Here is a 16,976-nt window from a genome sequence, read left to right as displayed (position 1 = left end):
ACTGTGAGGAACAGGTTTTTTGGAAAATGTGAAGGACATTGAATTTTGGACATCCTTCCTCTTGAGATATTTTTAAAAGTTTGCAATATTAACTCGAGACTGTGACTATGCTGTTCTTAAAAAAAACACGGATCAGGATAGATGTCCAGCAGGGAACACCTGAAGAGGTCGAGATACTTTATATAGCTAAGTTAACAAAGAACTGCTGTTGCCAGGCTAAAGACTCTTGCTGATTGGTTAAAAACACCTTTGCACATCTTAGTTTTTAAAAAACTCTCAGTGAGTGTGTGGGTGCCTTTGAAGCAGGCTGCAAGAAAAACACTCCTGCTGTCTGCCCCACCTTTGTACTAAACTTTCCTCAGAAATGTCTCATCAGGATAACTCATCTTTTTTTTGAGAGTGCGCAAAGTTGTGATAAGTAAGAGTCATCAAGACAGTCTCACCAAAAAATCCATCTCAAGAAACTTCCAGATCTATTGTGACCAGAATTCCGTTAGATCAAAAACGTCAAGATCTCTTCGAATTTTATCCTTTTAAAAGGAATGTTGCCATACTCAACATCTGCAGGGGACTGTGTTTGTCTTGTCCTGTTTTGTGTTTGTGTGTGTGTATGGGGGGTTAAATAGCTTTTCTTTAAAAAGGGAAAAATTGTTACATTTCTAAACTACAACTTGTATGTTAACCAGTTTATTAACTTCTCTATAAAAAGTAGTTTGTTTTATAATAAATCAATTATTTCTTTGTGTTTACTGAAAGAAGCCGGGTTAGAGTTTTTATGCTGGAAATAACAGGATCAAAGGGTAACAATTGGCCAGTTTGTGAGTGAATTAGACATTTAAACGATTGTTACAACCTGTGGAAAAGTGAGGCTAGAATTAACTGTGCACTTCTCCCATCTTGGTCTGTAACCCTCAGATGTTCTCGGAGTCTGGCCAATATGACAGTGGAATAATAAAGTGGATATGTGGATACGGGTTACATCCTACCAAAAAGGAAACCAGATATGGCCTCGGCATTGCCGCTTTCTACCAGAAGTAAAATCATAAGGAAAGTATTTTCTGTGCTGGATGCTCATCAGTTGATAGTGATGAAGGTTTTCCCCCTCTATTAGAGTTCTTGCATGACATTTATAAGAAAGGTGATCTGTTAAATGCCTATGAAGCATGGTCAGACTTATATCAATTTCAGAAAACAGTTGGCCATTTCATGGTGGAATATATTATGGACTTTAACAGATTGCATAAAAGGATTGACTAAATTCAATTTGAGGACCCCAGGATCAGTGCTAGCATTTAAATTGCTAAATTGTGCTAAAGTGTCTCATAAAGACAGATTCTGGGTTCCAATTGCTCTTCAAAAGGGGGGCCCTGTTGGATCAGATGTCTACTGCCTTGAAAAGTTCCTGGGGAAATAGTCATTTCCTTCAGCCTTCATGGAGCAAAGGGGACATTCCACAGTGACATAAGGAACAGAAGACTAAATGATTGCCAGATTTTGAAATGATCCAGGTATTGGACGCAGGCACCAAATACAATGAAAAGATTAAAGACAGAGACAGTGAGAATGAAAGCAACGTTAGCAGATCTGGCTATTACAGCAGAAGACAGAATTGGAACAGCAATAATGGATGAATAAATCTCAGGAGTGCCCAAAGAACTACTAACAGGTGCTTCAGGTGTAACCCTAAGTATTATTATACAATTAACTGCCCAAAGTGGAGAGGCAGGATCCTTGAAAAAATGTATAACACAAGGAATTTGAGGAAGAGGATGAAGATAATAATGAATCCAAACAAATAATACTAGCTACAATAAGTTTTTGTCCTGTGATGAATGTGCTGGTCATGGACTCCTTTAAGTGTGCAGATATAACTTGCACTTCATCATATGTTATCTTGATTTACTATATAGTGAGGATCAACACAAGGCTAAGGGATATACTAGTACTACTTGTTTTAGGTTTGGTGATGACAACACATTGAGGTCATTAAAGAGAGTTGTAATTCCACCTAAAATAGCAAAGTTTCTGGTGACTAACGGAGGGAAATTTTCCAATGACAAGTTAAGAAATGTGTGAAAACATAAACATAATGGTCATGAATACCACAGCAGGAAGTCCTTTCAGCAATGAATCTATGAAAGGAATCATACGCTGATTAATGAAATGATGCATAAAATTTTAGCTGATCAATTAAACTGCAAGTTGACAACTGCATTGGAGGTGGAGTATCTGGTCAAGTCTGAGTGCCCAAGGTGTTCAGGAAAGATAGATTAGGAAAGAAAAGATGACTGGTGGCAGTAAAGAAAATAAAACAGAGTATCAAAAATATAGATGGAAAGCAAAAAAGATTAGAAAGGCCAAGAGAGGGTAGAAACGCTGCTCATTAAATAAAGGATTTTATGCAACACAGTAAAAGTAAAAGGATAGTTAAAAAAGGAAGAAAATAGCCCACCTTCTTACCATTACCACTGACAGTGTAATAGTGTCATCATAACAGCCGAGGTGGTTTTACTTTTGCTCTCAGCCAGAGCCTTTTCACAGAAATCTGAATCCTTTCCTCTGTTACTAGGGCCCAAAATTTGGGAGCACCTAGTTTTTGGGTGAGTGAGTGGTGAAGGGTAAATACCTTGAACAAAGATATTGGGCTTCTGACCTCATTGTAATTGAGCCAACATGGCACAACTGCCTGGATTGGGGATTGGAGTGGCGGTGATCAGGAGGGTAATTAAATGTGATGTCAAGAGGATCCAGATTCAGATAGGTTGCTCACCTCATTTGTGACAGGCAATGATTAGGGTTGGTTTCTTTGAGTATAGCTTGCAATAATCCTGACTGCCTCAGGGCAAACCAATTTTGGAGAGGGAACCTCAAATAGGTATTAGGTCCTTTTTTGCATATACAAATGATAAATGCCTGTTTCAGGGTTATCTGTCAATCAATATAGCAAATGGTGCATTTCTGGCCGTAAGTTTGTGCTCAGTTCCTGCTTACTATTTTGAGGCCTTAAGAGTCTGATGCAATTTCTCAGCCCAGGTCTTTAGACACGCATTTTGCTCCCTTATCATTCGATGACTATGCTGACTAATATATGACCTTGGGAATATCCTCAAGATTCAAGGAAGTGCTGAAACACTTTTTTTAGTTCTCCCAACGCAGACAATGTCAGCAAGATGCATTTACTGCTGCCCATTCCTAGTAATCCTGAAAAGATGTTGCTTGACCTTCCTTGTTAACCGCTGAAGTCTTTAAGGAAATGGTGCTTCAATGACAGTATTTGATAGGAACTGAACTAGGATAAATGTTGAATGTAGGATGGTGTGCACCTTGAGGATAACTCTCAATTCTACTTCTTCCTATGTCTAAAATCTTCTATGTCTGTTCGGTGACTTTTCTTACACTGGCACCTGGTAGGTAATTTGGAACTCATTGTGACAGAAACAACTGTCTATTCTCCTAACTAGGGAATCTGTTGTTACTATTTCCTTTCTACATTACACTTCCCTCCCTTTGGCAACTACTTGCTCCATTGTGTTGTGACTTTGGTCAGGAATGTTCTCCTGTCAGCTCTCATATTGTCATAAGGGCCAAGTAGTTTTTTTTATTCATTCATGGGAGGTGGGCATCGCTGACTAGTCCAGCATCTATTGTCCATCCCTAATTGCACTTGAGAGGATGGTGGTGAGCTGTCTTCTTGAACCGCTGCAGTCCATGTGGTGTACGTACACCCACAGTGCTGATAGGGAGGGAGTCCCAGGATTTTGACCTGGCGACAGTGAAGGAATGGCAATATATTTCCAAGTCAGGATGGTGAGTGGCTTGGAGGGCAACTTCCATGTTGTGGTGTTCCCATGTGTCTGCTGCTCTTGTCCCTCTAGATGATAGCAGTCCTGGGTTTGGAAGGTGCTGTCTCAGGAGCCTTGGTGAACTCCTGCAGAGCATCTTGTAAATGGTACACACTGCTGCCACTGTGAGTCAGTGGTGGAGAGAATGAATGTTTGTGGATGTGGTGCCAATCAAGTGGGCTGCTTTGTCCTAGATGATATTGAGCTTCTTGAGTGTTGTTGGAGCTGCATTCATCCAGGCAAGTGGAGAGTATACAATCACTCTCCTGACTTGTGCCTTGTAGATGGTGGACAAACTTTGGGAATCAGGAGGTGAGTTACTCGCTATAGGATTCCCAGCTCCTGACTTGTTCTTGTAGCCACTGTACTTACTTGACTAGCCCAGTTCAGCTTCAGGCCAACGGTAACCCCCAGGACGTTGATAGCAGGGGATTCAGCGATGGTAATGCCTTTGAATGTCAAGGGGTGATAGTTAGATTCTCTTTTGTTGGAGATGGTCATTGGCTGGCACTTGTGTGGAGCGAATGTTACTTGCTACTTGTCAGCCCAAGCCTGGATATTGTTGCTGCATTTGGACATGGACTGTTTCAGTATCTGAGGAGTCGTGAATGATGCTGAACATTGTGCAATCATCAGCGAACATCCCCACTTCTGACCTTATGATGAAAGGAAGGTCATTGATGAAGCAGTTGAAGATGGTTGGGCCTAGGACACTATCCTGAGGAACTCTTGCAGTGATGTCCTGAAATACTTATGAAGTGAATACTAATTTGTCAATTCAACACTTTTTGATTCTTGCAATGCCTTTTGTTTCATCTTCCTAATCCAGAAAATTAGTTACCTACTTTCTTCTCTTATAAATATCCTCTAGCTGTGGGTGATCAATTAGTGGATCACCTATTTGTGTCAGGAACTTTGAATGTCCCAAATGTGACAAAGTGCCACCAGTTGCTCCTCCAGCTCAAAAGCCTTGTCCTCCAGCACAAGCAATTGGAGGTGTTTTCTGCTTGTGTGGTCATCTCAGGTATATGAAGCATCTAGCAGCTTGAAATAGACACAGCAGTGTGTTGAAGGTCTGTTTTTTGAGTAAAGGTGCTCCTTGGCTTGGAGCAACCAAAGTGGGAAGAGTAGAATTCTATTGGCAATCCAAATGATACCCCTAGATTTGGAGGAAGAACTGCGCTTCTTAAGGAGAAACTGCATACATCATAGAGGTGCGAAGGTCCCTAGTGCATTAAACTATTTCATCACCAACTCCTTTCAAGCCACCATCAGTCAGTCAGCAGACGTATCAAGCAAGCAATAGGAGCCTTGTTTATAAGAGGCAGTGTGTTTCTTTTTTATTCATTTATGAGGTGTGGGCGTCGCTGGCTAGGCCAACATTTATTGTCCATCCCTAATTTCCCTCGAGAAGATGGTGGTCAGCTGCCTTCTTGAACCACTGCAGTCCATGTGGTGTAGGTACACACCCACAGTGCTGTTAGGGAGGGAGCTCCAGGATCTTGACCCAGCGACAGTGAAGGAATGGCAATATATTTCTAAGTCAGGATGGTGAGTGACTTGGAGGGGAACCTCCAGATGGTGGTGTTCCTATCTATTTGTTGCCCTTGTCCTTTCCTGTAGGAAGGGGGCATCAGCTCAACAAAACACAGAACTTTGGTGGTAGGGTCAACAAGGGTGCAGAGCATCAGAGATGATGTTCATGTATTGTAGGGAACACTAACCCTAATTGCCATCTTCTGGCCGTCAAGGTGTAACTGCTGTCCTTCGGGAAGGGTACTCTGATGCCAAGCATTTATTTAATGCAGTATCACGTCCATTATACCAACCATCAAACATTTCAGTAACATGCCATTTTGTCACTTTCCCACAGCTTGATTTGTGGGCCATACTGGATTTGATTTCATTTCTTTCTGTCTCACCAATCATTCTCCTCAACCCTCACAAAACTTTGTCAAAAGCTGACGAAATATTTCAAATCTAACTTGACCTATTATAAAGGCTAGAACAATATTTACCCCCATGTGCGGCCACATAGCTTTAAGTGGCTACATCTCTTCAAATTTGAGCTGCTAGTAGATTTTCCACCTGCCTCATTTAGGCTAACTACCAGCACAAGGCTGAAGCTGTGCAGGAATTTTAAGTTAATCATTTAACTAAGCTATAATCATAGAATTTAATAGGACTAAAGCACTTAGCCCATTACCTCTGAACCGGTTTTCTGAAAGAGCTATCTGTTCATTCCATTCACCTGCTTTCTCACCTCAGTCTTTCAAATTTTCATTTCAAGTGTTCATGAACTAATGTATTAAAAGCTATTATGGATTCTATTATCATCACCAGGCTTAAATTTTCCAGGGTGGTTGATGAGCTTCTGGGGCTCCCTTTAAAGGATGATATCCCACCTCCAAGAGTTGTCAGTCAATCAGAGGGCTGGTAGCTCTTCAACCCCAGCAGCACCACTGGGAGCGGTGGTCACTGTTGGGACTGCGCCCAGCCAGGATAAGCAGTGTTAAGGTCATAGGGACCAGTCAGGCAAGCCCTGGCAGAAGCAGGGGTTGGAGTTGATTGGTGAGGAAAGTAGGTGTTGCTGTGGAGCCAGCCATTACCGTTGGGGGGCTCCTCCGAAAGCCACCGAGTGCCCAGTCAGGAGGGCAACTTCCTCCTGGCCCCAATGTGGGGGAGGGATCCCACCACTGGTAAAATACTGGCAGTGGCTGTAAGAGGCCTTTAATTGGCCACACTGGGGCCTCAATTGGTATCTGGACAGGCAGGTCATCCTCCACCTTCCCTGCCAGTGATAAAATTCCATGGCACATGCACTCCACCCTGCCTTGCCTTTCAATTCTATAGCATCCCTCCACCCAACCTACCAACCCACCCAAAGGCCCGATTAAGTTCCGCCCATTGCTTCTGCCAGTTTATTCACCGACCTAACAAAGCTTTGTGTTTAAAAAAATCTCTAACTTCTCCCTTCAGTCCCTTGGCGATTTATGCTAATTTCCTCTGATTACCAACTCATTGACCATTGTGCATAGTTTTCCCTATTCCTTTTGAGAAAGTTCTTCAATTTCGAAGGCCTCTATTAGGTCTTCCTCCATTTTATTAAACAGAGTCCCAATTTCTTGAGTCCCTTCTCTTAACAAAAGCCAATAAACCCTGATATCAACTTATACTCCCTTCTACATTCTCTCTGTGGCCTTGCCATTTTTCCTAAGGTGAGATCCAAAATTGGACAAAATATTTTTAAAGTGGTCTAATTGGTATTTTTTTTTTGGTTTAGCATTACATCTTTGCTTTTGAACTTTATGCCCCTATTTATAAAACCCATATACTTATATTTATAAGATCCCATATACTTTTCTAGCATCTTTGTTCATAATTAAACATTGAACCCCTGAATCTTCCTGATCCTTTATTTCTTTTACAGCTTTATCATTTAGTATATTCATTCTTTGATTGCACTTCCTTCCAAAATATATAACTTCACTAGATTTAAACTTACCTGAATTTGCCTAATCTACTAACCTGTCTATATCCTTCTGAAGTTTCTTACAATCTTCTTCACTGTTAAGTTTTTTAATTCTTTCATGGGATGTAGGCATCACTGGCTAGGCCAGCATTTATTGCCCATCCCTAATTGTCCTTGAGAAGGTGGTGACCTTCTTGAACCACTGCAGTCCATGTGGTGCAGGTGCACCCACAGTGTTGTTGGGAAGGGAGTTCCTGGCTTTTGACCTAGTGATAGTGAAGAAAAGGATATAATTCCAAGTCAGTATGGTGTGTGACTTGGAAGGGAGCTTGCAAGTAATGGTGTTCCCAAGCATCTGCTGTCCTTGTCCTTCTAGGTGGTAGAGGTTGCAAGTTTGAAAAATGCTGTCCAAGGAGCCTTGGTGAGTTGCTGCACTGCATCTTGTAGATAGTACACATGTGCGTCAGTGATAGAGGGAGTGGATATTTAAGATGGTGGATGGAGTGCCATTTAAGCGGGCTACTTTGTCTTCGATGATGTCTAACTTCTTCAGTGTTGTTGGAGCTGCACTCATGCAGGCAACTGGGGAGTATTCCATCACACTCCTGACTTGTGCTTTGTAGATGGTGGACAGGCTTTGGGAAGTGAGGAGGCGAGTTACTCACCACAGAATTCCCAGTCTCTGACCTGCTCTTGCAGCTCAGTATTTATGTAGCTGGTCCAGTTCAGATTCTGGTCAATGGTAATCCCCAGGATGTTGATTGTGCAACAGAACATGCAATATTTTTGTGTTATCTCCAAAAATCTTGATTATTTGCCTTTTAACTCAGATCATTTCACAGAATCACAGAATTGTGCAGAAGGAGACCATTCGTCCATTGTGTCTGCGCTGGCTCTCTGAGCATTTTAACTTAGTGCCAATCTCCTGCCTTTTCCCCATAACCCTGCATGTTGTTTCTATTTAAATAATCATCCACTGCCCTCTTGAATGCCTCAGTTGAACCAGCCTCCACCACACTTCCAGGCAGTGCATTCCAAACCCTATCAGCTCGCTGTGTGAAAAAGTTTTTTCTCACCTCGCATTTGCTTCACTTGCAAAACACTTAAAACTGTGCCCTCTGGTTCTTGATCCGTTTACAAGTGGGAACAGTTTCTCCTTATCTACTCTGTCCAGGCCCCCTCATGATTTTGAAAACTTCTATCAAGTCTCCTCTTAGCCTTCTCCTCTCAATGGAAAACAGTCCCAACTTTTCCAATCTTTCCTCATAACTGAAGTGTCTCATCTCTGGAACCATTCTTGTATACCTCTTCTGCACTCACTCCAATGCGTTCACACCCTTCCTATAGTGTGGTGCCTAGAACTGTACACAATACTCCAGCTGCATCTAACCAGTATCTTATATAAGTTCATCATAACCTCCCTGCTTTTGCTCTCTATGCCCCTATTAATGAAGCCTAGAATGCTGTATGCTTCAGAAACAGCTGTCTCTCCATGTCCTGCCACCTTTAATGACTTATGTACATTACACCCAGGTCTCTCTGCTCCTGAACACCCTTTAGAATAGTATCCTTTATTTTATACTGTCTCTCCATATTCTTTGTACCAAAGTGTATCACCTCACACTTCACCGCATTGGACTTCATCTGCCACCTATCTGCCCACTCCACCAACGTGTCAATGTCCTTTTGAAGTTCTACACTGTCCTCCTCAAAGTTTATAATTCCCCCAAGTTTTGTGTCGTCCGCAAACTTTGAAATTGTCCCCTGTACACCTAGATCTAGATCATTTATATATATATCAGGAAAAGCAAGGGTCTCAATACCAACCTCTGGGGAACTCCACTACAAACCTTCTTCTAGCCTGAAAAATACCCATCAACCATTACTCTCTGTTTCCTATCCCTCAGCCAATCTTGTATCCATATTGCTACTGTCCCTTTTACTCCATGACCTATAACTTTCCTCACAAGTCTGTTGTGTGGCACTGTATCGAACGCCTTTTGGAAGTCCATATACACCACATCAACGGCCTTGCTTTCATCAACCATCTCTGTTACCTCTTCAAAAATCTCCAGCAAGTTAGTTAAACATGATTTTCCTTTAACAAATCCATGCTGACTCTTCTGCATCAATCCACATTTTTCCATGTGACCATTAGTTCTATCCCGAATAATTGTTTCTAGAAGTTTCCCCACCACCAAAGTTAAACTGACAGGTCTGCAATTGCAGGGCAGATCTTTACAACTGTTTTTGAATAAGGGCGTAATGGTTACAATTCCCCAATCCTCCAGTACCTTCCCCGAATCCAGGGAACATTGGAAGATTATTGCCAGTGCCTTTGCAATTTCCACTCTCACTTCCTTCAATATTCTTGGATGCACCTCATCCGGTCCAGTGCCTTATCAACTTTAAGTACAGACACCTTATCCAATATCTCCTCCTTATCAATTTTAAACCCTCCTAGTGACTGAGTTTCCTCCACTGTCACCATGGTCAGAGTAGCATCTACCTCGTAGGTAAAGATAGATGCAAAGTATTCATTTAACACCTCAGCCATGTCTCTTGTCTCTATGTGTAAATCCCCCTTTGTGGTCCCTAATCGGCCCTACTCTTTTTACCACCCTTATACTATTGATGTGCTTATCGAATACTTTGGGATTTCTTTTAATGTTAGCTGACAGTTTTTTCATAATCCCTCTTTGCTTCTCGTATTTGCTTTCTCACATCCCTTCTGAACCTCCTGTATTCAGCTTGGTTCTCAATTGTATTTGTTACCCGAGACCTGTTGTCGTAAGCACACTTTTTCTTCTTTAACTTAATTTCTATCTCCTTTTTCATCCAGGGAGCTCTGGATTTGTTTGTCCTACCTTTACCTTTTTAGGGAACATACCTTAACTGTGCCCAAATCATCTCCTCTTTGAAGGTAGCCTATCGTTTATATATTGTGAGAGGAGCTAGTGGTCTAGCTAGAACTCGCTATGTGATTTTCCCTTCTTAGGTGTAATGTAGCAGGAATGGGAAATTGTATGGGTGATTGAAAACACCTTGCATCATTCCATGCTATTGTCCAGGCAATTCTAGTGTGAGTTGCTTAATAGCTTATTTAAAAATTAAATTGTCTCTTGAGACTGAATGCTTAAATAAACTGATTTTATTCTATATTCCATGTGAAAGAAATACTTCTTTCATTGTGTAGATTTGTATATTTGATTTAGTCATGGGAACTGTTTCATTTCTTATAGGATGTGGATCACTGTATTTTCAACATATGCAATTAAGAATAAAAATGTAAATAAATGTAAGTATTTTTGAACAAGTTAACAGAAATGCTGGTTTCGATAGCAAATATAACATTTGAAAAGTACCAGGATCCTTTCCAAAAAAAGTTTGAATTCAATGAGTTCTCAGAAATAAGTCCTGTTTAAGTGTGAATAAAACTTCACAAGAAAAGATGGTGGGTGTCTAATTTGGCATTCAGCAACAGTACTTTATTCAAAATTCATCAGAGATTCATACATAAATTTAGAATAATAATTTATCCATTTGAACTTTCTACTTCAGTTTAATGCTAATCATTACTATTTAATTATAAGTAAGTTCTAGCCATATATTTTAGTTTGTAAACCTGTATAAAAGTATATTATTTCAAAGATTAGTTACTGTCAAAAATTGCACTTGATGCTCTGAATAATTATGGAAATATGAGACCCACAACATTTGAATGCTATTAACACTACATTTCTGGTCATATTTACACAAGTTCTTACATCTAGATTGGACTTAGATAAGTGGATAAAAATTAGCCTCATCATTAATCAAAATTCAGATCTCTGAAACCAAAAATGAGTTCAAACTAATTAGATTACCTTCTAAAGACCTTTATAGATAGTCAAGTATGTTGCTATTTTGTTTGCCTACTAAAATGATCAGATTTACAAAATCAAGAGAAGACTATTCTGAAAATGTCACTGCTGTCCTCCATTTCCATAGGAAAGCTAATAAACTGTTATCATGTATTGCGAGGGGAATTGAATACAAAAGTAGGGAGGTTATGCTTCAGTTATACAGGGCAGTGAGACTACATCTGGTGTACTGTGTACAACATTGGTCTCCTTACTTAAAGAAGGATGTAAATGCATTGGAAGCAGTTCAGAGAAAGTTTACAAACTAATACTTGGATTGGGTGAGTTGTCTTATGAGGAATGGTTGAGCAGGCTAGGCTTGTATCTGCTGGAGTTTAGAAGGGTAAGAGGCGACCTGATTGAAACATATAAGATCCTGAGGGGTCTTGACAGGGTGGATGTGGAGACGATGTTTCCTTTGGTAGGAGAATCTAGTACTAGGAGCCTCTGTTTAAAAATAAGGGGTCACCCATTAAGGACAGAGATGGGAGAAATTTTTTCTCTCAGAGAGTTGTGAGTCTTTGAAATTCTCTTCCTCAAAAGGCAGTGGAAGGAGTCTTTTAATATTTTTAAGGCAAAGATAGATAGATTCTTGATAAGCAAGGGGGTGAAAGGTTATTGGGATAGGCAGGAACGTGGAGCTGAGGTAACATTCAGATCAGCCATGATCTTATTGAATGACAGTGTTGGCTTGAAGAACCGAGTGGCCTACTCCTGCTCCTAATTCGTATATTCATATGTTCTCTTGAAAGAATTTAGTACATTCTAGTCTTCATTAGAAAGCTGCCAACTTTATATACAAACCTAAAATCCCCAAAGCAGTTCATCACACCATTTGGACAGATATCATAAAGTAAAGGTCCTGTGCAGCTCCAAAAATAGAAACTTTAGAAAAGATATTGATCGACCCAATCTAAATATTATATAAAATTCACACACAAAAGCTAGCTCCGCGTTTTCCAAAGGTGAATTTTGCATGCTTCAAAACATTAAAATTTTACTCACCTCATCGTAATAAAATCTGAAATCTGCCCTTTTTGACCTTATATCCCACAACACAACTGTTCCACTTTCAAATCCCATGAGCAGCTGCAATCCAAAATTGAAGATATATAATCAATTCCAGGTAAATATAATTTGCTTCAAATCTAACTCTAATGTGCCAACACAATGCATTGCATTTTTACATGTAGATATTTGTGTTTCTTAGCTTCAGCACTGTTGTGTATATATATCTTAGTAGTAGTATAGAAACTGCAAAAGAAGAAAAACATCTGCTAAATGCATATAATTTTACACTTACCAGCATTAAGTCTGTGTTATGAGTCTGGAGAAGGGACACAGTCTTTTTAAATATGAGAGCCAATCACCATCTAATTTTTACAGTCAATAAAAGTTCCACTACAATGGAAGCAAAATTATTTTGTTGCAGTTGGACATTTAAAATAAGACATATTTGTGATACATTAAGCGTAAGTACACAGTATAGAGTTCTGAGATGACCAGGTGCATTGTCATTTTCAATAACTAAATATCATTCCATTTATTTGCTTTGTTCCAAAATTTGCTCATGTTAGGATCAGTTCAGGCAATATAAAAAGATCCAAACAGCCATTTGGCACAGTATTTGCAAGGCTGTTGGCATGCATTTGTAAATAACAGGCAGTTGACAGGACTGATGCATGCAGATGGCATTTTAACAATAATGGTTAATTGAGAGATATTATGGCTGCTCTGCTTTTATATAATAATTGTACACTTGCTTTAATTCCAATTCTGTTACGCAGTAGATGGGCTCAATTTTCCTGGCCCCAGCATTGCAGGCTAGGAGACCTGGGTGGGAAATGATGGAGGGGCAGCAGGAAAATAATGGAATAACTGGCCAAAACAATCCCAGCACAAATGTTGGGAAAAGCAAACAAATGGAGTGATATTTGGCTACTGAAAATTACAGTACACTTCATCTCAAAAATCCATACTGTGTACTTAATCTTAATCTGTCAGCAACATGTCTTATTTTAAATATTCAACTGTTTCAAGCCCTTCACTTCGGAAAGAAGGAACTCAAGCAATGGGACCGCAATGATATCTCACAGAGACTGATTTGAAATCCCATCTTTAAGTATCTTTGCTTTCCTTTACCGGCATTTTAATCTTTGTATCTGTATTTTAGTTAATAACTTCATTACTTTTACTTAAATAACTTTCAGCAGTAGTTTTGTAATAAACTAACTTTTAGCTTGTATAAGACTAAATCTTGTCTGCTGGGTTATTTTAAAATCATAAATTAAAAAGGGGGCTAAGTACATAGGCACAAATTCTTAAAAGGACCACTTTAAGGAAATGCCTTTTACATGGTCCTTGCACAGTTAGTAAGGTTTATGTGATCCTGGGCTTTATCAAAATGCTGCAGTGCTAACACCAAACCCAAGGTCTCCTTTTCGATCGTTGAATATTTTCTCTGTTCAGCTTCCATGAGAAAAAAAAGATAAGGCTGAGAGGGGACCTGATAGAGGTATATGAAATTGAGGGGCATAGATGGGAAGAAACCTTTCCCCTTAGCGGAGGTGTCAATAACCAGGGGGCATTGATTTAAGATAAGGGGCAGGAGGTTTAGAGGGGATTTGAGGAATGGTTGGAATCTGGAACACACAGCTTGATGGGGTGGTGGAGGCAAGAACCCTCACAACATTTAGAAGTATTTAGATGAGCACTTGAAACACCATAGCATACAGGGCTACGGGCCAAGTGTTGGAAAATGGGATTAGAATAGATAAGTGCTTGATGGCTGGCATGGACAGGATGGGCCGAAGGGCCTGTTTCTGTGCTGTATAACTCTGACTCTATAAATAGAACAGTATAGAGTAAGGAAGCAAACAGGTTATGGTGAAGCTTTCTAAAACACTGGTTCAGCTTCAACTGGGGTATTGCATCCAACTTGAGGCACCACACTTTAGGAAGGATGTGAAGGCTTTAGAGAAGGTGTTGAAAAGATTTACAATCATGGTTCCAAGGATGAGGAGCTTCAGTTATGAGGACAGATTGGAGAAGTTGGGGCTGTTTTCCACAGAGAAGGCTGAGGGAGATTTGACAGAGGTGTTCAAAATCATGAGGGGTCTGGACAGAGTAGATAAGGAGAAATTGTTCACATTGGCAGAAGGGTCGAGAAGCAGAAGATATCAATTTAAGGTCAACGGCAGAAGAACCAAAGATGGCTTCTGGGAATTGTTTTTATGCAGCAAGTGATAGACAGAGCTAAGCAATTCCACAACCAACGGATCAGATCTAAGCTCTGCAGTTCTGCCACATCCAGTTGTGAATGGTGGTGGACAATTAAACAACTCACTGGAGGAGGAGGCTCCACAACTACCCCATCTTCAATGGTGGGGGAGCCCAACACATCAGTGCAAAAGATAAGGCTGAAGTGTTTGCTACAATCTTCAGCCAGAAATGCCGACTGGATGCTCCACCTCGGCCTCCTCCAGACGTCCACAGCATCACAAATGCCAGTCTTCAGCCAATTCGATTCACTCCACCTGATATCAAGAAATGGTTGAAGGCACTGGATACTGCAAAGGCTATGGTCTCTGGCAACATTTCAGCAATAGTACTGAAGGCATGTGCTCCAGAACCTGTCGCACCCCTAGCAAAACTGTTCCAGTACAGCTACAACACTGGCATCTACCCAGCAATATGGAAAATTGCCCAGGTATTTCCTGTACACAAAAAACAGGACAAACCTGGCCAATTATCACCACATCAGTCTACTCTTGATCACCAGTAAAGTGATGGAAGGGGTCATCAACAGTGCTATCAAGCGGCACTTGCTTAGCAATAACCTGCTTACTGATGTTCCCGTTTGGGTTCCGCCAGGGCCACTCAGCTCCTGGGCTCATTACAGCCTTGGTTCAAACATGGACAAAAGAGCTTAACTCCAGAGGTGAGGTGAGAGTGACTGCCCTTGATATCAAGGCAGTACTTGATCGAGTGTGGCATCAAGGAACCTGAGCAAAACTCCAGTCAATGGATATCAGTGAGAAAACTCTTCATTTGTTGGAGTCATACTTAGCGCAAAGGAAGATGGTTGTGATTGTTGGAGGTCAGTCATCTCAGCTCCAGGACATCACTGCAGGAGTTCCTCAGGGTAGTGTCCTAGGCCCAGCCATCTTCAGCTGCTTCATCAATGATCTTCCTTCCATCATAAGGTCAGGAGTGGGGATGTTCGCACAATTTTCAGCACCATTTGCAACTCCTCAGGTACTGAAGCAGTCCATGTCTAAATGCAGTAGGACAACATCCAGGCTTGGGTTGACAAGTGGCAAGTAACATTCATGCCACACAAGTGCCAGGCAATGACGATCTCCAACAAGAGAGAATCTATCCATCGCCACTTGACATTTAATGGCATTACCATTGCTGAATCCCCACACTATCAACATCCTAGAGGTTACGATTGACCAGAAACTGAGCTGGACTAGCCATATAAATACTGTGGCTACAAGAGCAGGTCAGAGGCTAGGAATCCTGCGCTGAGTAACTCACCTCCTGACTCCCCAAAGCCTGTCCACAATCTACAAAGCACAAGTCAGGAGTGTGATGGAATAATTTCCCCTTGCCTGGAGCCTGCTGCTCCAACAACACTCAAGAAGCTTGACACCATCCAGGATAAAGCAGCCTGTTTGTTTGGCACCCCATCCACAAACATTCACTCCCTCCACCACCAACGCACAGTGGGAGCAGTGTGTACCATCTACAAGATGCACTGCAGAAACTCACCAAGGCTCCTTACACAGCATCTTCCAAACCCACGATTGCTACCATCTAGAAGGACAAGGGCAGCAGACACATGGGAACACCACTAGCTGGAAGTTCCCCTCTAAGCCACTCACCATCCTGATTTGGAAATATATCGTCGTTCCTTCACTGTCGCTGGGTCAAAACCTGGAACACTCTCTCTCCTTAACAGCACTGTGTGCACATGGCTTTGCAGGAACTGCATCTCAAAGCTGAGATGTACCACAACAGGAAAGGTTAGCACTCGCTGAGTGTGCAGTTGTTGTGCAATCACGCTCAGCAAGGATGCTGGTGAATGCCTGCTATCCTAGCAGCAGTCATGATGCTTTCATTCTGTGCCAATCTGCTGTCCTGCAATCTTTCAGTTACCAGGTCAAACCAGAGGGTGGTTGCTGGGTGAATATTGCTTAACGCCTGACTCTTGATTCCAATCCACAACCCAATCAAATGTGGCCATCATGGGCTCAATGTCCATCCTGTTGTCACGGGAAACATCATAGACTAGTGGGGCACTAAAGCAACAGCTCCACTGCCTGGGCCTTCTCTGGAGAACCCCTCCAGTACTCGCTAGACTAGATGTCCTGATCGAGATGGTCCATTATCTCCTCCACAACCTGGCCATCATGAGGGTACAGTCCTAGCCACTAGGGATATGGGAAGTAGCTGAGGAGGGAGAGCACAAGAAGGAGGAGGAGGCAACCAATATAATGACATGCCTGTCCATGACTGCCTCATTCAACAATGATTGCCATGAGCAAAACCACAATCCGTCACAAAACAACAATTCCAAACCAACTTTACCTAACCAAATATCCAGTATTCCATACAAAAGTCAATTAATCATCCCCTGTGCATTTCCTTAGTGCCTGTCTTGTGGGTATCTTCACTTGGCCTTGTGCTCCTGTGCAGTGCTACCTCATTTATTGCAGCATGGCCAGGTGAAGGCTGCTGACTTTCAGTCGAGGA

The 16,976-nt window shown here is 41.4% G+C and overlaps 1 protein-coding gene across 1 annotated transcript in view; it reads right to left on the bottom strand.

Moving 5' to 3' along the window:
• The window catches only part of stxbp5l (syntaxin binding protein 5L), a 578,167-nt gene that overhangs the window by 284,919 nt on the left and 276,272 nt on the right, over nucleotides 1-16,976 (bottom strand). The window contains exon 7 of the mRNA XM_078559960.1: nucleotides 12,222-12,305. Coding sequence (XP_078416086.1) covers nucleotides 12,222-12,305 — 84 coding nt within the window. The remainder of the gene's footprint in view (nucleotides 1-12,221; nucleotides 12,306-16,976) is intronic.

Source organism: Cetorhinus maximus, chromosome 16 (genome assembly GCF_964194155.1).
Source record: "Cetorhinus maximus chromosome 16, sCetMax3.hap1.1, whole genome shotgun sequence".
Lineage (NCBI taxonomy): Eukaryota > Metazoa > Chordata > Chondrichthyes > Lamniformes > Cetorhinidae > Cetorhinus > Cetorhinus maximus.
Note: the sequence above shows the minus strand (reverse complement) of the source record. Positions and strands in the feature narration are given on the sequence as shown.